The sequence below is a fragment of the Microtus oregoni genome, unplaced genomic scaffold, assembly GCF_018167655.1.
Source record: "Microtus oregoni isolate MIOR12 unplaced genomic scaffold, Mior012 000037F_ref0000500, whole genome shotgun sequence".
Taxonomy (NCBI): Eukaryota; Metazoa; Chordata; class Mammalia; order Rodentia; family Cricetidae; genus Microtus; species Microtus oregoni.
Window position 1 is genome coordinate 24,220,779 of NW_024543096.1, and position 25,412 is coordinate 24,246,190.

Here is a 25,412-nt window from a genome sequence, read left to right on the forward strand (position 1 = left end):
TCAAAATGATCTGACATTTTTAAGATTAGACAGAAATGTATAACTTTTCTCCAACACCTGCCATTTACAATGATACATCTTTCCAAGTCATTAAAGACTCGTTGAGTAAACAGTTGTTGAATGTCCCCAATTTCCTGCACTGGGCCTAGTTCTATGGCACAGTAAAAGTGAACTCAGAGTCAGCTCTGGCAGGAAGCAACTCCTGAGCCAGTCTTGCTCCTTCAGCCATTACAGTAGTCCTCTAACTAGACTGTGTGAGACCAGTTTTGTCTTCTCCGACCTTCTTTTCTAAAGCATGATCATATTTATATAATCATATGATCACATTTATAGTGATGGATAAAGACTCTTCGCTGCCCAGTTTTTTATACAAGCACCTCTACATCTAGGAAGAAAATCCTGGGCCCTGGGGATATAACTGAAAGCTGCCACAGTGAGCAATTGTTTTATGCAATTCAATAAATATTGTATTTGTTCCATAGTCAAGCCCCATGCAATTTCGCTAACATTAACAGCTCCCTTTGAGGAATGGACTAACTCCACAGTAAGATGAATCTTATTGCTTCTATGGTTTCACACCCATACACTACTAGGCTATAAGTACCCGAAGGCTGGGAGTCATTGTGTACAAGACACAGCAAAAGCCCAGCGCACAAAGTCCCCAGTTTCATTCCAACTACATCTTCTGTAACAACAAAGCAATGTCAAAGGTGTCACACCAAAGTACTTACAACATAAGTTCCCCACTGCTTACACACATACACACACGCACACATGCACACATGCACACATGCACGCATGCACGCACGCACGCGCTTGTGTCCTTTCATGTCCCCATGACAATCCTTTTCCCCTCCCTGGAATTCCTCTCCCCTTTGTCCCACTACCAGAAGGCTCCCACTGTTCTCATCCTAGGGTCAGCCCTCCTGTGATGCAGCTCTAACTACTCAGAGTTAAGGAAGCATCCTGGGCACTTCTACTTTCTAGATATATCATCTCTCTGTCTTACCGGAAACACTGACTTGTGTTTTCTTTGTCTGGTCCTCTTTCCCACTAAGCTATGACCTTAACTCTTAAGGTCAGCAACTTCATTTTATGCGTGCTTGTATTTATAAAGCCCAATAGCACCTGGCAAAGTGTGGTGTTTAACAGGATGTTTCCCAACTAGATAAGTACACAGATGAATGCAGATTGCTCCCTACGATCTTCACATTACCTATATCCTCCTAACATGCTATCATTTACTTCTTTATTGTCTTTATTACCTTTGTGACTTGTTTTCTGACACATTCTAACACTAAGAATAATGCCTGACACAGTAGCAGGTATTCAGTATTTTTCAAATAAATGAATTTTAAAAATTAGTAATAAGGAACCCATCCTCAGATTATTCAATATAAGATATGGTTTCTCTCATGTAAATTTTTTTTTCAGAAAATAAGAAATGACAGCAAGTTTGATAATGGCAGTAAATAATACCATTTTATAAGTTCCAAAGGAAAGATATTGACTACTATTAAAACTCTAGATACAGGGCTGGACAGATAGCTTGGCAGGTAAGAGCACTTGCTACTCTCACAGAAGACACAGACTCAGTTCCCAGCACCCACATGGCAGCTCACAGCTTTCTGTAACTCAATACCTGGAGAATGGATGCCATCTTCTGGAGCCTCACACGCCATGCACATAGTACATATACATACATGCAGGCAAAACACACACATAACAGTAAATACATTGTTTAAATAATTCAAAATGTGGGCTGATCATGGTGATGCACCTTTAATCCCAGCACTCAGGAGACAGAAGCAAGAGGATCTCTTTGAATTCAAGGCTAGCCTAGTCTACATACTGAATTCCAGGCCAACCAGAGTTATGTAATAAGACCTTGTCTCAAAAAAATAAATGATATGAAATTTACAGTTTTACATTTTTAATAAAATGTATGATTAATTTTCAAACAGGTATAAAGATTCTTACCCATCCTTGGTTTGATCAGCTACTCCTGCCAAGAGCTGCACAATCTTTGGGTTGCTGTTGGGATCATTGTACAGGCCAAGATAGCGCTGAACAAAGTCTTCTGGGGTCATGTAATGTTCTCCATCCACCTCAGTGCTGGCATACTGAAAAATAAACAAGGCACATGAAAAAGTAGGATGGTTCAACATCATGAGGTCGCTAACAGTTTTTCGGGGGAAAGTAACCCAAAGTACGGTACTGAAATCAACACAAGGATAATGAACGTGGATATTGCCTCTGGGTAGTGAAGAACCAAACATGCAGAGACCATTTTAAGACCACAGTAAAGGACTGATACATGGTCAGCCTTGACGAACCCTGCTAGGTGAAATGACCTGGAAACAATAGGCCCATGATGTAAGATCCCATTTACATCAAATGCCCACAAAGGCAAGTCCATGGGGAAGAACACAAAATGATGACTACCAGGACCTGAGAGAGGGAGACAAGGACTAACTGCTCAATGAGTCTGTGGTTTCTCTCTGAGAATGAGGAATGTGTTCTGGGATTATGGATGAAGGTCACACATTATAAATATTTTTTTTAATTTAATTATTTATTAAGGACTTCTGCCTCCTCCCCGCCACCACCTCCCATTTCCCTCCCCCTCCCCCGATCAAGTCCCCCTCCCTCATCTGCTCGAAGAGCAATCAGGGTTCCCTGGCCTGTGGGAAGCCCAAGGACCTCCCACCTCTATCCAGGTCTAGTAAGGTGAGCATCCAAACTGCCTAGGCTCCCCCAAACATTATAAATATTTAAAACCACTAAGTAGTATGCTTTAAAATGATTACAACAGGGACCTTTATGTCATGTGACTATTTAATCTCAGTTAAAAATACATGAGTAAGGCCGGGCGGTGGTGGCGCACGCCTTTAATCCCAGCACTCGGGAGGCAGAGGCAGGCGGATCTCTGTGAGTTCGAGGCCAGCCTGGTCTACAACAGCTAGTTCCAGGACAGGAACCAAAAGCTACGGAGAAACCCTGTCTCGAAAAAAAAAAAAAATACATGAGGTAGGACTGGAGGGATGGTTCAGGGGTTAGAGTACTGGTTGCTCTTCCAGAAGATCTGGGTTTAGTTCCCAGCACCCACGTGGCAGCAGGCAGCAGGCAGGAGTCAGGAACTCCAGTTCCAGAGCTTCTAACTCCTCCTTCTGGCCATGTGGTGCATAGACGCAACATACAGTCAAAACACACACATAAAATAAAAATGAATTTTTTTAAAATAAATAAATAAAAGAAAATACACAGGGGACAGCAAGATGACTCAGTAGGTAAAGGCGCTTGGAGGCCCAAGAAATTATTTCAAACTTAATTCTAAGCGCTCCATAACATGTGACATTAGCTACACTATTTTTGAAATATCCATATTTTCAACATTACTTTTCTGCCTCCGTGCTCCCTTTCTTCGGCTCTGCTAACTCGCCTGCTCCGGTCAAAATGCTTTTTAATTTTTAATAGAGAGTGAACTAAATCAAAGAGAGTATGCAGGAACCAGGGGCAAGTAAGGAAATCCACTGAGGAAATGGGCAAGGGAACCAGGACCCTGGTGCTGCAGACCTCCAGGGCACCTACTGCTGATCAGGGCGGACAGAGAGTTCAGGAAGCAAAGCGACCGGGAAACACCAAAGACCAAATTATCCAAGGCACCATGGGAAAGAAAGGGATTCTGGGAAGAGCGCAAGTCGGCTCTGACGTCACGTCCTCACGTGCTGCTCCAGCTCGGCCCTGCGTCTAGATCCCCTACCCTCTCGCATGTGTGTACCCTCCTCCAGCACGGCATCTTACCATCTCCCACCTGAAACATCAGGGGAGCATCTTTGTCCAGTCTGTTCCCTAATATGCCCCCAGCAACAAAAACGGTGCTAGGCACTCAAAAAACATCCATTCAGTGAATGAATCGGTAGGGGGTTTACAAACAAGCAAATAAAAGCTGGACAATCTTTAACTATGAAGAAGTATTTTTGTTGGAAAAAATAGGGAATATCGAAATTAATGACTTGATCTGGGTGGTGGGGGCTCACATCTGTAATCCCAACACTCAGGAGGGTGAGGCAGGAGGACCACATGGTGTTTGAGACTAACCCGCATCTGGTAAAGTCTGACAAGCTGAGTTCAGGCCTGAGCCCACATGGTAGAAAGAGAAAACAAGAGTCATCCAAGTTGCCTTCTGCCCTCCACACGTACACTGTGCCAGCATGCATGAGCATACACGCACACATCATAAACAAAATGTATTTTTAAAAAAAAAAACATTTTAAGCCAGGCATGGTAGCAACACACATGAAACCCCAGCACTGGGGAGGCAGAGGCAGAATCAGGAGGCTCATTCCCAGCTCACCGCCAGCCTGTCTCAAACGAACAATTGAAAAAGCACAATGTAGCTCAAAATAAAAAATACTTGCAGTCAGAATGCTGATACTAATAATAATCAAATGCTATAACTGTATTGGGAGGATGGAGGGGAAACCTGAAAGTATCATAAGGAAGCCTGGCTTGTGCACCAAACCCTGGGCCCAGTCCTTGTTAGAGAAAAGCCTATACACATCAGTAAAAAAATATAAAAGCAAACACCAAAACAAATATCTAAAGGAGGGTTCAAGTGGCTGCCTCTGGGGAGTAAAAGGCAGAAGGATCAGGGAAGGAACGGCTGGTTTACTCTTTGGTTAACTATTTCAAATACATGTGAACTGAGTAAGCCATCTGTCTTCCAACCAGGAGAGGGAATTCAAACCAGAAACGTTTCCTTCGTCTTACTCGGAAAACATCAAAGGTCACAGCACGTTCTGTGTCAGCTTACAAATGAAGGTGGACCTCTCCCTGCTGATGCTATCAAGAGCACCTGAGAAGCATCATCCTCCAGATGAATCACGTCCGGGCCACATGACTACAAAAGCCGTTCCTGAAGCAGCCTTGTTTTAATCCTGGCTCCGTTACAACTCGGCTCATGTGAGTCTTTAGACAAGCTCCTTCTTTTCCTAGAACTCTAGATTGTGTACACTCCTGGGCCATGAAGATCAAGGAAATCTTTGATATACTGAAAGAATGGGTCTAGAAACAAAGCATCAAAAACAAACAAACAAACAAAAAACAAACCAGGGGCTGGCCAAACAGCACCACACAAAAGCACTGTCTACAGCTCTTACAGAGGACCTTGAGTTTGGGTGGTTCACAAATGCCTGTAACACTAGCTCCAGAGGGAGCCAAGGCCTCTCGCCTTCTGAGACACATTCACACGCACATTATCACCCTGCACCACACCACACATACAGTTAAGATTAAGGGGGGAAAAATCAACCTTAAAAAGAACAAACTGGCCGCGCAGTGATGGCACATGTCTTTAAGTCCAGCCCTGGGGGCGAGAGTTGGGGGAACAGCAGAAAAAAGTGGATCTCTATGAAGCCATCTTGGTCTAAAAATTGAGTTCGAGTACAGTCAGAGCTGTTACACAGAGAAACCCTCTTTTGAAAAACGAAACCAAACCAAAAAATCATATAAGATATTAGCAATAACGGTAAACAAATTCTAGACACTGATAATAAGTGTAGTCGACCAGCTCTCGGTACATACTTCTTCTCTTGTTCTTTTTTCAACATTTGCCATAATAGGACACATGTGAGCTTTTTGTTTATTTTTGCTTTAGAAACAGTGTCTCCTGTTTTCTGGGCTGGCCTCAAACTCACTATAACCTTGAACTTCAGATCCTCCTACCTCTACCCCACCATTCCCACCCCACCCCGTACCCTCAGTTCTGGGATTGCATGCATGAGCTACCCTGTAGCGCTGGCCTCCATCCAAGCTGGCCAAGCTCTCTACCAATGGAGCTACATCCTCAGTCCCCGGACAGGTTAAACAAGAACACAAGCTCAGCAAAGCGAAGGACAGGCAGGAGTGGGGAGAGGCACCATAGTCACGGGGCTACTGGAAGTGGCGAGGGAGGTCAGTACAAAGAAACCTGATAGCAGGATTTACGGAGCCTGATGAGTCAACCAACATCAGGAACATGACTGCCAACACTAAGCAAGATCATAAGAACGCCATGGAAACCAAAGAAGTATCCATCTAAGGGCAGCTAGGATGGGTGGGGAGGAGAGAGACAGCAACATCTGAGCTCAACCAGAGAAAGGAGATTTCAGCCTCTCTTAGAAGTGAGAAAAATCTTTGTTTCTGGGAGGGGGTTAACTGGAGAAACAGTAATAAGGAGAGTCTGGGGTTGGGGGATATGGTTGCACAGAATGACGGAGGAGATAGGTTTGACTCCTAACACCACCAAAAGTGGTGGGTGATACTGTCATGTCTTAAGCATGTGTTTGTGTTCTCTTTTCCTGTTTAAGAAAGACAAAAGAAAAACAGAGAGAGGGAGATTGAGAGGGAAGCAGGGAGGGGGTGTAGCTCAAGAGATCACTCGGAGGGTAAGAGTGCTTGCTTGTTCGGCAAGCACAGGACCTGAGTTCAAACTCTTAGTACCCATGCAAAAAGCCAAAGATGACCATGCAAGAACCTGTAACCACAGCACTTGTGAGGCAGAGACAGGAGGATTGCTGGGGCTTGTTGTCTGCCTGTCTACTTCCAGGTTTAGTAAGAGAAGGCGCACATAGGATCTTACACACACCCCCATCCCCACCCCACGGTGAGCACACAGCATACTCGCAAATATGAAGAGAAAAAAGAATGAACAATGAATGAATACTGACTGAGCACCCCAAAATGCCTGGGACCAGGAGTATTTTTTAATACAGATTATTTTTTGAATATCTGCATATACTAATGGGAAGTATTTCTGGAAATTGGTTTGTTTGATTTTTCTTTTTTAGGAAGGATCCCAGGTCGTCTAAGCAGGCCTCAAACACACTATGTAGAAGAAGCTGGTCTTGAATTATCCTCTTGCCTCCACCCCCTTAGGATTGCAGACACTGCCACACCTGGCTCCACAATGAGCTAGCTAAACACAAGGTTCCATTGTTCGCACATCCTTTTTTTAATGATTTGTTCATTCTTATTCTGTGTGCATTGGTTTTTGCGTGCATGTATGTCCGTGTACGGATGCCAGATTTTGGAGTTGTAGACAGCTCTCAGCTGTCATGTGGGTGCTGGGAATTGAACCCCGGGTCCTCTGGAAGAGCAGTCAGTGCTCTTTACCACTGAGTCACCTCTCCAGCCCTCATACATACCCTTGAGATTTAAAAGAGAAATGTTCCCCATAGCCTGGGGCATTTGAACACTTGGCCCCTAGTTAGTGGCTGTTTGGGGAGCTTTAGGTGGTACAGCGTTGCCAGAGAAACCGTGTCACCTGGGAGCGGAGTTTGAAATGAAAAGCTTCCCAGTCACTTCCAGTTCTCTCTTTATGCTTCCTGTTTGGGTTTGAAGAAGTGAGCTCTCAGCTTCCTGTTCCTGCAGCCCTGTCTGCAGCTCCCCTATGCCTCCCTGCCATAATGGACTCTTATCCTTCTGGAACCATACACCCAAATAAACTTTCTTCTAGAAGTTGCATTCGTCATGATGTTTTATCCCAGAAACAGCAAAGTAATACACACACCTTTCTACACACAGCCTGAAGGTGATTTAATACAATATTTTCAGTGTGCCTGAATATTGATCCCAATCAATTATATAAGGTTGGGTATAGTACTTTCTACATACATCATCATATCAGTGTTCAAAAACTTGGATTCTGGAGCATCTCAGACCCCACTGTTTAGGAATAGCAATGTCCAACCTACACACAAAGGTACGGAGCAGAAGATGAGACTGAAAACGTGCTGTACGTGAAGGATTTAAGAGAAGAAAGAAACGATCCCTGTCCTGCTCAGGTGGATGAAGACGGGAGGACGTGACTGAGACAAGGAGACCATGTAGTGTCCACCTCACAGAGCCCAGTGAAAGTCCCTGAGGTCATCAGGAAACCAGGGAAGTTAAAAGCTGCAGTCCCGGGCTGGAGAGATGGCTCAGTGGTTAAGAGCATTGCCTGCTCTTCCAAAGGTCATGAGTTGCCGGGCGGTGATGGCGCACGCCTTTAATCCCAGCACTCGGGAGGCAGAGGCAGGCAGATCTCTGTGAGTTCGAGACCAGCCTTGTCTACAAGAGTTAGTGCCAGGACAGGCTCCAAAGCTACAGAGAAACCCTGTCTCGAAAAACCAAAAAAAAAAAAAAAAAAAAAACCAAAGGTCATGAGTTCAATTCCCAGCAACCACATGGTGGCTCACAACCATCTGTAACGAGGTCTGCTGTCCTCTCTGGTCTGCAAACACACACAGATTGAATATTGTATACATAATAAATAAATATTAAAAAAAAAAGCTGCAGTCCCCAGTGTCCAGCACTGCCAACATCATTTTACTTCACAACTGGGAGGACGCTGCTTTCTCTAGAGTGAGGAGAGAGCACGAACAGGTCAGAGCTGGGAGTAAGAAATTACTTGCCCGTTCCTTCTGATTGAGTTGCACGTGTTCTCCGGTGCCCGAGCCTGGCTGCCAGGACAAGGACACAGCCTACCCAGAACATACAGTGAAAGTAGGTGGCACACAGAGAATCCCCAGGATGCCCCCGACTTTTAAACCCAGGAAACAGCAGCATTAGCGCAAGCTAAAGCCACAGCCGCCAACAGGAAAACAAATGCTTTGGCTGACATGAACTGTCAGAGGCCTTGCCAGTACCTCGGGTTACAAATGACGCCAGACAACAACTCCCCGACTCTCCCAGTCTACTTTAACTTGATTTTAATCGCAAGATAGAGTGTATAGCTGAAGGGGGGAAATAAACCCAAAGTCTTCTCCTCGGCAGGGAGTCAGTACTTGACTTCTACAGAAAACAGTGAACTAATTAACCCATTCAATTAGAGGCAATTACTTGGCAATGTCAGGAAGCCTGTTGCCTGAACAGACAGAACCAAAGAGACTTCTGAATGGAAACTAGAAGCTACCCAGGGTTGGTTAAAATGCTAAAACGAATTAGGTCTTAGACTAATAGAGAAAACCTGGCACCACAGAAATAGATAGGAGGCTGCAGGGGTGGTTCTGCGATGGGAGGGCACACACCTGGGGCAATAAGGCCCAGCTTCAGCCCCTGTACCCCCACACCCCTGCACACGGGGGGGGGGGGGGAGAGGGAATAGAAAAGGCAATATCAGAATTGAAATTAAAAATATTAAGGGCCTTTTGAGGCCTTCTCTCTGTGCTAATTAAAATAGTTTGAATACTTGCATTAAAAATGGCAAAAGAGACTTAAAATGGTATTTTGAGGGCTCAGCAGTTAAGAACATGTGCTGCTCAGCTGGGTGGTGGTAGCACACACCCTTGGCCCCAGCACTAGGCAGAGACAGGTGGATCTCTATGAGTTCGAGGCCAGCCTGGATTCCAGAACAGCCAGGACTACACGGGGAAACCCTGTCTCAAAACACAAAACAAAACTTTTTTTTTTGAGGTTGAATATTTATTCAGGGGGTTATGAACGGGAAAGGGAGATGGGAGAGAGAGAGAGGAGAAGAGGAGAGAGAGACAGGAGAAAAGGAGAGAGAGACAGAAGGGGGAAGCGGAGAAGTGGGGAGAGAGGCAGAAGCAAAGCTGCCTCTCCGAGAGGAAGATGGAAAAAGCCACAAAACAAAACTAATTCATTAAATAATATATTTAAAAATATTAAAAATAAAGCGTGGAGTCTTCCAAAATAACATTTAATATCCTAAGTAATTTAATAGTTTTACACATTTTTTTTCATTTTTGTTCTTATAATTTCAAAGGGTAACCTAAAATGACTTGACATAAAATTGCCGAATATAATATTATATTCTTCCGCCAAATAACTTTATAGTTAATCACTTGACATTTTAAAGATGTTTCTCAAGCAGTTGTAAATCCCTCCTGGGAAAGAAGTCAAGGACACATGAAAGACGTCGCCCAGAAGAAGCTCACAGAAGCTGACAAGAAATAAGTGATCTGGTGTCTAGATTAAACTTTTTCAACCCAATGCAAGGATTCGGAACGCAAACATGCGCACAGCTTTTGGCATTTCCAGAAACACGTTCATTTACAAGAAGTATAGTTCACATGTGCTTTAAGAACGCCTTGGCGGTCTGAGGCTTGAAAAACAAAATAGAGCTTCTGAGAGCCTGGCATCCTCATATACATCATCAAAATCCCATATTAAAATCAGCAGTTTTCGTATACAAAAGCAGGTCGCAATTACGCTGAGTTGTCTGCTGCCCAAGGGGAGAAGACGGTGCCACCCTGAAACGGTTGGCCTTTCGAAGCCAAATGATGAATCCATCAAGGCCTCCCCTGACTGGCGTAAACTGGAGAGGAGAAACTCCCTTGCAATTTACTAACATTAACCTTAGGCGCCCTTTCAAATACAGGACACTCACCTCACAAGCTAACTGTGTTAATTATAGCTTACAAAGCACTCAAGTATCTCTGAGTTTCTACTAAGGTGAGGAGAAGGATTAACTCAAAAAAATCATAACAGGAACAAATTTTGTAAAAAGTCTAAAAACGATAAAATGTAATCTGTTTGAGTGATGCCAGTTTAAAAAAAAAACAGATTCATTGATGATTTAGATTCAAGTGTGTGTGTGCATACATTTTATTTATTTATCTGTTTGTTTCAGCACCGGGCATGGAAACTCATTCCCATAATCTAAACACTCAAGAAGGCTGATGCACACAGCCTGCCACAGTTCGAGACCAACCTGTGCTGACTAGCAAACTCCAGGTCAGTGTAGGATACAAACAAAAACCAGATAGGTAAGTAAATAAATTGCAAAAATGAATGGCTCAGAAGTTAGGAGCACTTACTGCCCTTCTAGAGTGTGTGTGTGTGTGTGTGTGTGTGTGTGTGCCTGTGTATGTGTGTGTAATTAAACACACATATATAATATATTGTATATAATATATACATATAATTAAAAATAAATATAATTTTTAAAAATTGTGATGTATTACAAGTAGTTTTTTATTGTTTTAGTTTTTTTGTTTCTTTGAAACAAGGTTTCACTGTGTAGCTCTAGTTATCCTGTTACTCACTATGTAGACCAGGCTAGCCTTGAACTTGGAGATTATATAACGTAACAAGATCAAACCTTTTTTTTTTTTTGAGTATGCATACCAAAACTGAAGTCACATATCTAGAAAAACTTCTTTTTAAGCCAAACAATCTGTGGAAATCAAATCTTTTTGCATTACTGTGCTTTCGTTAAAAGCCCATGCTGGGTACTGTGCCTGAGAGCCAATGAATAAGGCACATGATCGTTAGGAGGATGGACAGTAAAACCAGAGTCAGTAAACCCCAACCCAGTAACTCACTGGGGAATTTTAGAAAAAAAAAAAAAAAAAAAACCTCAATTGGGCACGGTGGCACCTGTCGTAGATACTTGGGAATCAGCCTGAACAACACCGGTGACTCCATCTCTAAATGAGCAAATATTTCTGTTTCTTCTCTGACAAGTAGTTATAAGCAAAATACCTGGCCCGCTGCTGCGGGAAAAGGAGACCTTCAATACCAAAGTATTTGGAAATGGGAAAACACGAGTGTTGAAGCCACCTCTCTGAAACAAGAAAGGGGAGGGACACAGTGCCCTCCTACTGACTTTCCTGCTTTGACCCAAACACGAAGGCGCTATTCTTCTTAGGCTTCACTCTCTCCAAACTGAGGTTGCCCGGGGTCAGCTGTGACTGCTCTAAGCGGTGCCTCTGCATAACCAACACGGGGCTGTAATAGGAGTCAAAACAAACGGCCTCTCCGTGACCGTTGCATTTGATATGAGCCCAATATTTTAAATTTTAACGTCCTTCCAATTTCACTGACTCCAGAGATGGCGTTCACTGAGTTTGGTAACGAGATATCACATAGAGCGCTTCCCATGTGGAAAAACGAGGTATGGGGACAATAACGAAGGACATTGTGTACCAGGGCGAGAGCTGAGAGCGTGAAGCTAATCCTCTCGCAGTCCACTGTTGCTGCTCATGCTTCCCACGGAAGCCAAATTTAGTCAGGAATGCGTGCCCTTTCGCTGCACACGCCGTCTGCATGAGGAGCGGAGGCCACAGCGCACCTGACACCCGAAACTTGTACGACCGTGGGATGGGGAGCAACCTTATTTTGATACACTGAGTCAAAAGGGAAGAAAGCCTATTCTATCATAAATGTCTCAGGGGGAAAGAGAGTTTTCTGCACATATTTGAAGCAGCGTGTGGTGTCTCACGTCTGTAAACCTCACTCTCTGAAGACTCAGTCAAGAGGATTATGAATTTGACTACAGAGTAAGTTCCAGACAAACCAGATCTACACAACAACCTCTTGTCTCAAAAACAAACAAACGAAAAATCCAAATTGACTTTTTAACTTTAAGAACTTCACTAAGACATAGAAACACTTTAAATTAAAAGTTAGTGAGTAATATAAAAATTTCCAAGATTACTAAAATCATGTGTTTTAAAGAAAAGTAGTTCCATCCATTTAATTTTATTTGTTTATTTATTTGTATGCTTTGATATATATATGTACATATATATATATATTACATTTATTTAGCGTATGCCTCAGGTGGGTGCAGGAACAGAACTGAAGTCACTAGGCCTGGCAGGAAGCATCCTTACCCGCTGCGCCAACTTACCAGCCCAGTTTTAGGCCTTTTGGGGCAAGATCTTGCTAGGTTCAAGGTTCAGTCTGGTCTCAAACCTGTGGTGCCAATCCTGCTTCAGCCTCCTTGGGACAAGAATTTCGGGTGTGAGATACCACAGCAGGTTTATGGGGAGCTGGGGGCCAAAGCCAGTACCGTGTGCTTCGCAGGGCAAGTACTCTTCCAACTAAATTACGTCTCCAGCCCCACACATCTGTGTTTAATATAAATATTAAATTTACATATATAACCTTCAGATTCATCAGGAACAAAATCTATTTGAATTTTGCAAACAAATTCTTCAGAATCCTGCCTTTCTTGCACAGAATGCTTCTGTAAATGACAATGCTTGTTTTTTCTTCCTACTTTGTATATGTATTAAAAATAGAAAAAAAAAAGACTTCAAAATTGGACTTGCAAGATGCTTCACTGGGTAAAGGAGCTCGCCACCTAATGACCGAGGCCAATGGCCTGAGTTCAAACCCTAGAATCCAGATGGAGGTGGAAGAGGAGAAGCCACGTCACAATAATAAATTAATTTTTTAAAAGATTGTAAAGACTTAAAATGCCTATGCTTTCTCTGACCATTAGAGCTAGTCCTACTTTGAGCTAGGACAATGCAATTTGTAAGGGATGGGGAGAAACTCAAGCGCCTTGTAAGAACTGAAACTAATCCTAGGGCTTCCAAAATCAATTTCTCTTCAGAAGGACTGGAAATCTTGAAAAAAAAAAATGACCTCAGAGAATAAATAACTGGTACCAGAAGCTTCCCAGGGGAGACTAAATTGAATAATTCATTTGTATTTTTCTTTAAATAAGTACTTCCGTCTCTTGTTCTAAGTAACCACGGAGCATACAAGGAGCAGGTATGTTCATGAGCCTGGACAAAGTGTGTCTCTTCAATAATCAAGGAGTTCCTAGGGAGATAGCAAACCTTGATGTTGTTAAGATTTGATTGAAAACCAACATGCTTCCACAGAACAAGAAAGCCTTTTATCTTGAGTGGGTAGATGTTGACAAGATCAGAGAGAGAGAGAGAGAGAGAGAGAGAGAGAGAGAGAGAGAGAGAGATCAACCAGATGCAATGAATAAATCTAACCTGTATCTCATTAGTTTTGAATATATGTGTTTGGGGTTTGTTGTTGTTGTTGTTGTTTTGTGTGTGTGTGTGTCTGTGCTCACACATGTGCCCAAAGGGGACAAAGACATCAGATCCCCAGTAACGAGAGTGACAGATGTTGTGAGCCACCTAACAGGGAACCAAACTAAGGACCTATGCAACACTAACAAGTGCTCGGAATCACTGACCCATTGCTCCAGTCCCACGAAAAGATGCTTTTGGAGCAGAAGATAAGAGTGATTCTGAATGTACTAACAGTTTATAATTAAACTGTTATTGCTTTCCTGGTCCCAACTAAGCACCGGACAGTTCAGAAGGAAACAGCTTCTGCCTGTCACAGCCACAGCTCTCCAGCCTCAGACTGTGACCACATAGCTTCTCAGAACTAGACAGGCGAATTACCACGGAGGCTGGTAACATCTGCACACGGGATCTTCTTGGGAAGGCATGTAGATGCACATCTTAAGAATGGACCCAATGACTCACACATGAGGATAAGCACGTTAACAGCAGAGTCTCTTTCTGAATTTCAGCGCAGCTACCTAGACTTAAGATGCATTCACCGGGAAAAGGAGTCTTCATCCCTATGCAGAACTAAGATGAGGCACTGAGCTTGACCTGGTTCTTCGTGTATCAGGCAACTTTAGCGGTCACCTCACTCAATCTTTTAAAGACCCTGTCTGCACTGAGTGTTTCAGCCCTTAGACAGCGAGAAAATAGACTCCAAAGGCAGTATGCATTCCTAAGGCACATTGAAAATGGGGCAAATGAGAATTCAAACTCAGGTTGGAAGCCAGGTGTAGTGGTCAATACCTAGAACCCAACCCATGGGAGTGTGAGAAAGGAGGATTTAGAGTTCAGGACCCACCTGGGCAACAAAGTGAGTTCAAGGTCAACCTGGGTTACCTAGTGAAATCCAATTTATAAAAGCAAAACAAACAAAAATGAAAGTCCAAACTAAACCAAACACACAAGATTTTAAAAAGCAAAACAAAGCACCGAGCTTACAAGGCCCACGTTGGCTGCAACTGGATTGATTCTGAGGCCTCCTGCGTGTCTTTACCTAGTTAAGATGCTCTATGCACGAGCACTGTTGACAGATGGCAGGAAATGAAACCTCAAAGTATCAGCGTCTACTCAAAGTGGCCATCCACAGGGAAGCATTGGAATGGAAAAACAAGTTTACATATCAATAGGATCTACTTAATATTACCTACTTATAATATGTTCTGTTGAAACTATAATTTCAACCATTTCAATGTGAAAGGAAAAGAAAATGCCCTTTGATGTTTTCTATCTGCTGCTAAGAATGAGAAGAAATCTAAATTCTTGCATGGCCTAGACACAAAGGCCTGCTGGACATGGATGTGGCTCCTTCAGCCCCACCTCTCACTCACGGATGCTTCAAGCCCTTCCTTTTTAGCTATGGAACAGAGCAAAAACCATTTTCTGCATCCAAGCCACATAGATGTGAGCCCTGTGCTCGGAATCCTCTCCACCGCTTCAGCCTGAGTGTTCAGTTCTAAACTCTAACACGCTCTCAGGAACCATTGCCGAGCTCTTGAATGTGGTGAAGAATAGGGCTCCTTACATCCTTCTCTTTATTTCCTTACTGTGCTTGTCAGGCCTGTAGCCATCTCTTTTTGTGGGTCACTCCTAGAAGCTGGGGGTCCAAGCTTAGGTCTTCGTGCCTCTGTGGCAAGCACTTCGCTGACCGCCCTGTTCCCAACTCCTTAATCTCTTACTTGGAACGCTCCAGAAATGTGCCTCCCACGCTTCTCAACACCGGCCAGGAGGATCCTTTGCTAAAGCCTGCTTAAGTCCCTCCTCAGCCTTCCTTCTAAGGCAAGTAAACAACAGCACATAAACACGTATTAGTGAGCAGAGGATTCTTCTTTCCACTAGACACTCATGCGGTTCCAAAACCCTAAGAAACCCATTCTTGCTTTACATCGTTACCTTCCACTTACTCTTCAATTTAAGATAAACAAGACAGAGCTAAGGATGTCGTTCAGGAGTAGAAACATGTGTCCGGTGAGAGCAAGATCTTGAGTTCAAAGCACAGTGAATGAATGAATGAATGAATAACACATAAGACCGAAAAGTGTACTTTCGTGGGTTATATAGTTATTATTGTCCACTGGTGCTAATGAAGAAAAGAAGAGAAATCAGAATATTTGAATTTTGTATCTCAGCAAGGTTTGGTCTGGCATGCATAGTTGTATAGTCTCAACGTGTGTTGCTTTCAGCATACGATAAACCGATAAACACAGAAAAATCTACCAACTGAAAAGAATTAAGAGATCTCTTTAAGATGGAAAAGAGTTGTTACACTCTCCTTTGCCACACAGTGCTGAGAAAGCTAACTCCTCTCTGGCCCTCATCAGGTCTGGAACAGCCGGCCGCGTCCCTGTTGGCCCCACCTCCTCTCCCTCCTGTTACTTCCATTACCCTTCTCTAGTAGACACTTCTGATGGAGAAAAATTGAGTCAATGATAGTGTGTGCGAGCGGAAGGCAAAAGAAGAAAGAGATAAATCAAGAAATGACAGGCATAAGGGTGGCCATGGTGAAATCTGAGCTTGAGAACCGTTTGTAAGACGACAGCACAGCTGAACAGCTAACGGATTCATCTGTTGCGCTTTCATTTCTTAGGCTTGGCGGAGTTGAGGTGGGGAAGGCAGAATCCTAGAGAATGTCGTTTGCTTTTTAGATTTAGTTATTGACTTGATGTGTCTGAATGTTTCGCCTGTGTGCAAGTACATGCACTACATGCATACCTGGTGGATCCCCTGGAACTGGAGTTATCAATAGTTGTGAGCCACTGTGTGCCTGTTGGGAATCTGTAAGAGTATCAAGAGCTCATACTTACTGAGCCATCTCTCCAGCCCCAAATACCTCTATTTATTAACTAACAGAAAACATGGGGCTGGAGAGATGGCTCAGTGATGAAGAGCACTGACTGCTCTTCCAGAGGATCTGGGTTCAATTCCCAGCACCCACATGGCAACTTAGAAATGTCTGTAACTTCAGTTCTAGGGGATCCAACATCCTCACAAGACATACAAGCAGGCAAAACACCAATGCACATAAAATAAAAAAATTAAAAAAGAAAATATATGGATTAGGGATGTAACTAAGATGGCAGAAAGCTTGCCCAATACCGATGCCTGGTTTTGAATCCCAGCACCTGGACAGGTAGAGGCAGGAAGATTAGATGTTTGAGGTTACCCTCAGCTACTCAGTGGACTGCAGGCTGGTCTGGGATATATGATGCCATATCTCAAAAAAGAAAGAAAAAGGAACAAACAAAAATACCTCCTAAAATTTTGAGAAGTAATAACGAACACATGGAAGCTGGGCATGGTGACACACGTCTTTAATCCTAGCCCTTAGGAGACAGAAGCAGGCAGATCTCTGAGGCCAGCTTGGTCTACAGAGAAAATTCCAGGACAGCCAAGACTACACAGAGAAACCCTGTTTCAAAAAACCAAATAAATAAATTGATACATAGAAAGAAAGAATGAAAGGACACATAGAAAGAAAAGGAGCATTCCCTCTACTTGAATTGATGCTTCTCTTTCTGAAGCCCTCCATGAATTACACACAGCTCTACTAAGTACAGTGTTCCTGCACTTTCAAAAAAGGCTCTTTTAGCTGGGTAGTAGTGGTACACGCCTTTAATCCCAGCACCCAGCCTGGTCTACAGAGCAAGTTCCAGGACAGGCTCCAAAGCTATAGAGAAAACTGGTCTTGAAACCCCTCCCCCCCAAAAAAAGACTCTTTTACTGTCTTACACGTCAAATAATTGTGTTGTTTAAAGATTCGTTTTATATTTAATTATGTGTCTGTATCTGTGTACAGGAGTGCCCATGAAAATCAGAAGGTATCGTGTACAGGAGTGCCCATGAAAATCAGAAGGTATCTTATTTTCTGGAACTGAAGTTCCAGGTGGTTGTAAGCTGCCCAATGTGGGGACTGGGAACTGAACATGGGTCCTCTGCGAAAGCAGTAAGTGCTATTACCCACTGAGCCATCTCTCCAACTGGCTTTGCCATTATTTTAAAGACTTAATTGAGACAAAGTTTTTTCCATGTAATTTAAGCCGCCCTGGAACCGATGGGCCGCATGCTCCTGAGTACTGAATTATAGGTGTATGTTGCTATATTCAATTCTCAATTGTGTCCTAAAATTTTAAATTAAATGTTTTCTGAGCATGTGTATGTTGCAGAATATTGCTTTAATCAAAGATGTGTTACATTTGTTTATGCTGTATTTGTTTAATGATATAGAGATGGGTTTCTGTATCACCTTGCCTGCCTAAGGCACCTGAGTGGTCTAATAAAAAGCTGAGCAGCCAACAAGTAGGCAGTAGAGGGGTAGGCAGGACTGGTGGGCAGAGAGAATAAGTAGGAAGAGGAATTTCACTCAGGAGAGAACGAAGGAGAAAGAGAGGGAGATGCCCAGGGCCAACCAGGCAGCCACCAGCCAGAAAACATACAGAAAGTAAGGGGAAAAAACCCAAGGCAAAATGTAGATGACGAGAAGCCAGTTAATTAAAGACAAGAAAAGCTAGCTAGAAGTGATCATAAGCATGTATAACTCATAACTAATTTCCTTCTCTTGATTTGAGAGCCAGTTGGTGGCCAAAAGAAAGTCTGTTACATGTGTGCATGTGTAGTATGAGTGTGTATGTGTTCACATGTATTGGGCACGTGTGACTGTGTAGGCCCTAAGTTCACTTTGGGTTTCTTCTACCACTGCTCTGTAGTTTTGAGATAAGTTCTCTTGCTGAATGGAGACTCTACCTCCCCCGTAAACAGATTACAGGCTGTAGCTGCCACACCTGCCTGGCTTTTATGTGGGTTCTAGGCATCTCTGGTGCTCACCCACGGATGGCAAGACTCTACCCACGTAGCCATTTCCTCTGCCTTCTGGAGACTCTCAGATAGCATGCTCAAATGGTACTGAACTCAATTGTACTTCAGAGTACTACGCAGACTAGACTACACTAGGAGAATGATGGCAATTTTAATCTTTGATTTATCCCTTTTGTGAAACCCCTACTTCAAATTCTCATGGCACTACTTCCTCCAGCTCAATTCCTCCTGCCCTCTTCAGCTATAAATCGGCTCCTGGTTCTCTGCCCTGTCTACAGTTAGTCCTCCTAACAAGGGTTTGTCTAAGAGCCACACAAACTGTGTCTATCCGAACCCGACTTTAACTTAGGGGGTCACATCTACTTAGCAATCAAGCGTAACTCAGTAGCCACCCTCTCCAGTTTCCCAGATAGATGTCCCAGCCATTGACATCTGTCCTAAAAATGCAAGTTGCACTGCTCTTCTAACCCTTCCGGAGTAAACAGCAAACCCAACAGCATCTGCACTAACCGAGTCCCTGGTGTTAGCTTGCCTCTCCACTTCCCCAGACTTTAGCTACCCCAGGTCTTTACTCCCACGTGGAGTATTTCAATAGCCTCTCAGCTGACAATGTCACTTACTTCCAATCTCCACAAGCTTTATCCAGCACACACAAAGAACTGCCAGGACTTACCACTCCAATCTGCCCACTCAGAACCCCACAGAGTCTACCTACTATCTCAAACCCAAACTTCCTAGCCCATTTTTCTAGGTAGTTACAGCACAAAGGCGCATTTTAATTCATATCTCCTAAGTAGTTTTATCTTGAATATTCTCAGGAAAATATAACTGCTAAAATCTTTAATATAACTCTGCCTTTCAAAAATCACCCCATTTCAATCCCCCAAGCATGTAATATTTAAGAGTACACACACACACACACACACACAGAGAGAGAGAGAGAGAGAGAGAGAGAGAGAGAGAGAGATACAAAAAGTTCTGGCAACTAGATACAATGTCATCCCCACAGCTTTTGGCTTTCCAGGAGATTAAGTATCTTTACACTGTTTCTCTCTGGCCTGCCAATAGAGTTGAATGGAGCCTCCTGCTTGTAATACCAACAATGAATTCAAGGTTAGCTGGATACCTGGAACAGGGCTCTTTTCCCTGCATTATTCTGCATCTCAACCGATCTCTTCCATGCTTGCTTAGTCAGAAAACAAAATGAACTAAATTACATGAACTCTACACAAAGCAACTGACTCTAATCATAGGACAAGGCTTATACTGATGTTTGTGTCCCAAAGAGTACTTGTGAGGAACGAAGGTCCTAGCACACAAATGGTGTGGTTCTATTATAATTACTAATTACTTTTGCTCCAGAAAGGATCCTCCTCTTTGCTGTTGTTTTTGTTTTTCAAGACAGGGTTTCTCTGTAGATTTGGGGCCTGTCCTGGAAATCATTCTTGTAGACCAACCAAGCTGACCTTGAAGTCACAGAGATCTACCTGCCTCTGCTTCCCGAGTGCTGGGATTAAAGGCGTGCGCCACCACTGCCAGGCAAGGAACTTTATCTTAATACACTTTGTGAAATGTAAGACTCCCAAGAAGCATGGTTGTACACACGTATAACCCCAGCACTCAGGAGGCCTGAGACAGAAAGAGCAAACAAGTTCAAGGATACCCCAGGCAGTTCTCTATGAGTTTGAGGCTAGTCCAGTGTAACAGTGAGTACCAGGCCAGTCAGATTTACATGGTAAGATAGATATAGATGATAGATAGACAGATGATCGATAGATAGATAGATAGATAGATAGATAAAAATAAGATAAAAATTCAAGGCTGGGCTACATGGTGAGCCTTTGTCTAAAAAAATAAAAGTTAAAAATAAATCTTATTTTTCTAATTCTATTTTGTTTTCTTTTGGTGCAAACACTCAAACCCAGGGCCTCAAAGAAGGTAGGTAAATTTTTTAATCCTGAGCTACCCCCCTGCCTTTACTAATTCCTTTCCATAAATTATGCAGTGTGTGCTCACCTATGCAGTCTCTTCCCCAGCGATAATTAAAGGAACTACATGTCTCAGATAAAAGTGCCATCTATTCCGGGCAGTGGTGGTGCATACCTTTAATCCCAGCACTTGGAAGGCAGAGGCAGGCAAATCTCAGTGAGTTTTAGGTCAGCCTGGTCTACAATAGCTAGTTCCAGGACAGCCAGGGCTACACAGAGAAACCCTGTCTCGAAAAACCAGGGCGGGGAGGAAGTGCTATCTAGCCTAGGTGCACTAGTAGATGATAGAATCTGTTCCTAAAATAGAATCATAGACTTTTGAAATCAGAAGGAACCTTGAAGGTCACCTTTCATTTATAGAGGGAAATAGTACCCAGAAGGAGTCTACCCAAGGTTAAGTGTCTACACAGAACCCACATCCACAATACAAACTTCGAAGAAGAAGAAGAAGAAGAAGAAGAAGAAGAAGAAGAAGAAGAAGAAGAGGAGGAGGAGGAGGAGGAGGAAGAGGAGGAGGAGGAGGAGGAGGAGGAGGAGGAGGAGAAAAGAAAAGCTCTTCTGAAAAAAACACAATCTTTAGTAAAATACCTTAGGAATTTAAGAAAATGAAAAAAAAAAACTAAGCAGCTTTTTAATTAAGTCTAAATTTAACCACTGATTCTAAAAGCTTAACATGAGGTGTTAGACGGCAAATATTTATGATAGCTTTTTCCTTTTTTAAAATGTGCATGGTTAGCTTGCCTGCGTGTATGTCTGTGCACCACATACATGTGGTGCCCTTCAGAGGCCAGAAGTAGTTGTCAGATTCCCTGGAACTGGAGATACAGGCGACTGAGTGTTGCCATGTGGGTGCTGGGAATCTAACCCAAGTCTTCTAGAACAAACAGCGCTTCTATGTGCTGAGCCGTCCCTCCAGCCCTTTTCCTTATTTGTTTAAATAATTTGTTATTATGAGGTGTGAGTGTGTGAGCATATGAAGGTTGGAGGACAACTTTATGTAATTAGTTCCTCCGTCCACATACACATGGGTTCTGGGTAGAGCACCCTTGTCCCACTGAGCCATCTCACCAGCCTCCTTATAGAAAACTCTGAAGTAAACAAGTTGTATCACACACACACACACACACACACACACACACAGATCTATGGTTGCCATAATTAGAAGGGAAAGCACAACTATAATAGTTATATTATTGTGCAACAAATGACATAGACATGATGAGGAGGAAAACTTTATAAAAAATCTCAAATCATGCACACAAAAACAGTAACTCCAGGAAAACCTCTTATCAATCCCCAATATAAAGGAAATCTTTCAATCGGTTGTTAATAAAAGTGCGAACAGTTGGGCAAGGTGGTGCCCATCTTTAATCCCAGCCCCCAACTCTCAGACAGGTCTCTGAGTTCGAGACCGGCCTGGTCTACAGAGCGAGTCCCAGAATAGCCAGGTCTACACAGAGAAACCCTGTCTCGAAAAACCAAACAAGAGTACAAACTACGTCCTCTACTCATGCTTATGAGAACACATGGAAATAGCCTATTTCTCAAAGTTAGAGCTTGAAAAGTATAATGACTATGCTCTTTTTATTCTTTCCTCGATCCCAGTACCTGGGAGGCAGAGGCAGGCAGATCTCTGTAAGTTCGAGGCCAGTCTGGTCTACAGAGCTAGTTCCAAGACAGGCCTCAAAGCTACAGAGAAACCCTGTCTCAAAAAACCAAATAAATAAAATGCAAAAAAATAATTCTTTAACTTACCTGTAGGAATATGTTTCTCAGCTCATGAGGATCACCTCGCTTGGTTGTATGCACCTATAAGGGTATGAGGTAGGGACAGGTTAATGCTTAGCCAGAAACCATACAATCTTTTTAGATTATAGTTTACATCTGCTAATAACGTGCTTATCTTTTCAAAGGGTATTTAGTGTAAAAACAACCCTAAAGCTTAATTGCTGATAACACCTGTCAAACTGGGGATCTGGAGTTAAGGGGTGGGAAAAATGGGTGTGAACAATCCAAGATATAGCAAATTACAGACGGTACTTCCTCTGAACTGGAAAGGGAAACGAAGCAATATAATCGTTTGCATTATTCCACATCTACTAGCTCTACAGTAGCAACCACCAAGCTGTAAATCCAGAGAACCTCAAGAGTGGAGCAACAGGGGACGTAAAACACCCAAATTAATACCGGGGCCTAGCAGCTTTTCTTAGGGAAAGCAGTAACAACTCATCGTCATCTCGGCGACCCTTTCTCCATCCAACCTAAACCTTGCGAGCTGCCACAAAAACGGATACTTTCGACATCCTGCAACCTGTCACGCAAATGTCAGCCAGTGCCCTGGGCTGCACTGAGGCCCCAAATGACAACACCCACCCCCTCCCCCACCGCGGATGCCTGGGTATCCCCGGCTTTCCTGTCCACTTGTTCTCACTCCCTCTTCTATGCTCTCCAACTCTGTCCTCGCAATCCCATGTACCTAGGGCAAAACACTCTTTTCCTCCTTCCAACTGTGGTCCTCACGAGCCCCTCCAACTCACGATCCCTCCTCCTTCCCCTCCCCCAGCCGGGCATCCTCTTCTCGCCGGTCCAAGCCCCGCATAGCTCTCCACCCGCAATCTAGAGCCCCAGGACGCGCTGGCTAAGAACCAGGCAAAGAAAGCAACAGAAAGAGGCGGGGGGCTGCACTCGGGGCCCTTGGAACGTCTCTTAAGCAATAAAGGCAGCAGCAGAGAGTTGGAGTCACCTTGACCGCCATGCTGTGCTCGGAAGCCGGGAACGAGCGAGTGAGCGGGCAGGGCCGAGCTGTCAGGGCGCGCGCGCGCCACGGCCCGGGGCCGCGCCCGCGCTCCCTTCTGTCGCGGCGCCGCGCCCGTCTATATGCAAATGAGCTAGAGAGCGGCAGTGTGCACCGAGAGGCCTCGGTCGGTCCATCGGCGGGCCAGTGGGACTGTCGCGCCTCCCGCGGGGGACACCGGAGCTCCGGCCGCCGGATCTGAGGCGACGCGTGAGCAGAGGCGCCGCAGGGTCAGCCCCAAGTCCCAAGGCCAGGCAGTGGGTGTGGCTTTGGGCACTGGCTTCAGCCAAAGCAGGTTCCCTCTTGGGGCTTAAAGGAACACTTGGGGCCTGTATTGAGCAAGGTTTGGAAGCATCTGAGCGCTTGGACCATTAATAATGAGTTAATGACAACTAGTGACAAATACTGTCCAAAAAAAAAAAAAAGAGAGAGAGAGAGAGAAAGATTAGAAAATACCTACTTTGCTGGTTTTTTTTTTTTTTTTGAGGGGGGGACGCTAAGTAAGCATAACTTCAGGAATATGCTCCTGAATTGGCATTCCTTGAAGTATCTTTAATAGCTTGTTAATAGACTCACTTCACTTTCTTAACCACACAGAACCTTTGTGGGATATATATAGAAAACAACTTTATTTGTCTTGGGGCTGGCACTATGCTGGCCCTCACTTCTACACGAACACAAAACAATTCTTCATTGAATTCCCAGCTTTGCCTTAAGCCAAAATAATGTCTCTAAAAACCGCTTCTTGCCATTAAGATATTTGACGGCCAGGCAAGTAGCTTAGTTGGTAAAGTGCTTGCTTAACATGCATGAAGCTTGGGTTCCATCCCCAGCACCGCCTAAAATCAAGCTCGGCACAGTAGTATAAAGTTGGTAGTATGTATGTCTGTCTGTAATTTTAGCACTTGGGAAATGGAGGCGAGATGATCGGAATGCCTTCCTTGGCTGCATAGGAGTCGAGACCAGCCTGGGTCTTCAAATAAAAGAAAAACTAAAAGCAAAGAGGAGAAATAGGGAGGGGGAAGGAGGAGGCTAACTAGTGCCTAACTCCACCCTCTGATCTCCAGGGAAGCGTTATTTGTCAAAAACAAAGTGTCACCACAGCCACCACTATCATAGGCTGTTTGAAGTTATAAAACTAAATAGCAATCCTAAGTACTATAGATATCCACCTTGCTCAGTCATACTTAAGTGTTGTGGTATTTTTTATCCACTGGGTATCCACTAGAGAATTTGTAACAAATTCATGGTGTTTGCTGTAGTATATTGCTTATATTCCTAACCCATAGCTATGGGCTTTATGTGCTAGTTTTTAATATCTTAGAGGCCAGGCAAGTGTATAAATCCTTTATTTTTAAAAAAGAAAAGAAACACAGTTTACTTATTCAAAACTGATCGTTAAATACACTCGACATTTTGGGGAAGGGGAGAAATGATGAGATTTTAATTGGTTCTTCTCATCATAGTGTTAAAATTAAGTCTACTGGATTCATAAAGTCATATTCATGCCCTGAATACTTGCATCTATCTATAAATATTGTAATATTTGAAATTATAGAGTCAAGTAAAAAACAGTTCTCCAGATACTTTGAGATCATGTTTACCCCCAACCTCAACCATGTGAGGTTTATCTTCTTTCTTAAATGAGACATGCTCCTTTAAATTAAAAAAAAAAATGTAAGTAGAGATAGAAAACCAGGTTCCGACCTGGGAGTGACATTGGGCCCTTATCTTATGCCATGCACAGAAACTTCCCTCAAAATGTATTTTTAAAGGCTAAACATAAGGCCTGCAGCCAGAAAACTCCCGGAAGAAAACACACGGGAGGACGAGGACGCTCACCAGCATTGTCTTTGGCAGTAATTTCTTGCATACCAAAGCTAAAGCTCAGTTTACAAAAACAACAAAATGTGGGTCTACATCAAACTAAAATGTTTCTGTGCAGCAAAGAAAAGAAAAAAAATAAAATAAAAGGGCAGCCTACAGGCTGGAAGAAAATATTTTCAA

The 25,412-nt window shown here is 43.4% G+C and overlaps 1 protein-coding gene across 1 annotated transcript in view; it reads right to left on the bottom strand.

The window, feature by feature from the left end:
• The window catches only part of Slc25a12 (solute carrier family 25 member 12), a 73,234-nt gene extending 49,604 nt beyond the window's left edge, over window positions 1-23,630 (bottom strand). Inside the window, exons 1-3 of the mRNA XM_041631557.1 lie at window positions 23,355-23,630; window positions 22,367-22,420; window positions 1,981-2,123 (exon numbers count right to left, since the gene is read on the bottom strand). Of these exons, the coding sequence (XP_041487491.1) occupies window positions 1,981-2,123; window positions 22,367-22,420; window positions 23,355-23,366 (209 nt within the window). The 5' untranslated portion in view covers window positions 23,367-23,630. The remainder of the gene's footprint in view (window positions 1-1,980; window positions 2,124-22,366; window positions 22,421-23,354) is intronic.
• Window positions 23,631-25,412: the final 1,782 nt, after the last annotated feature.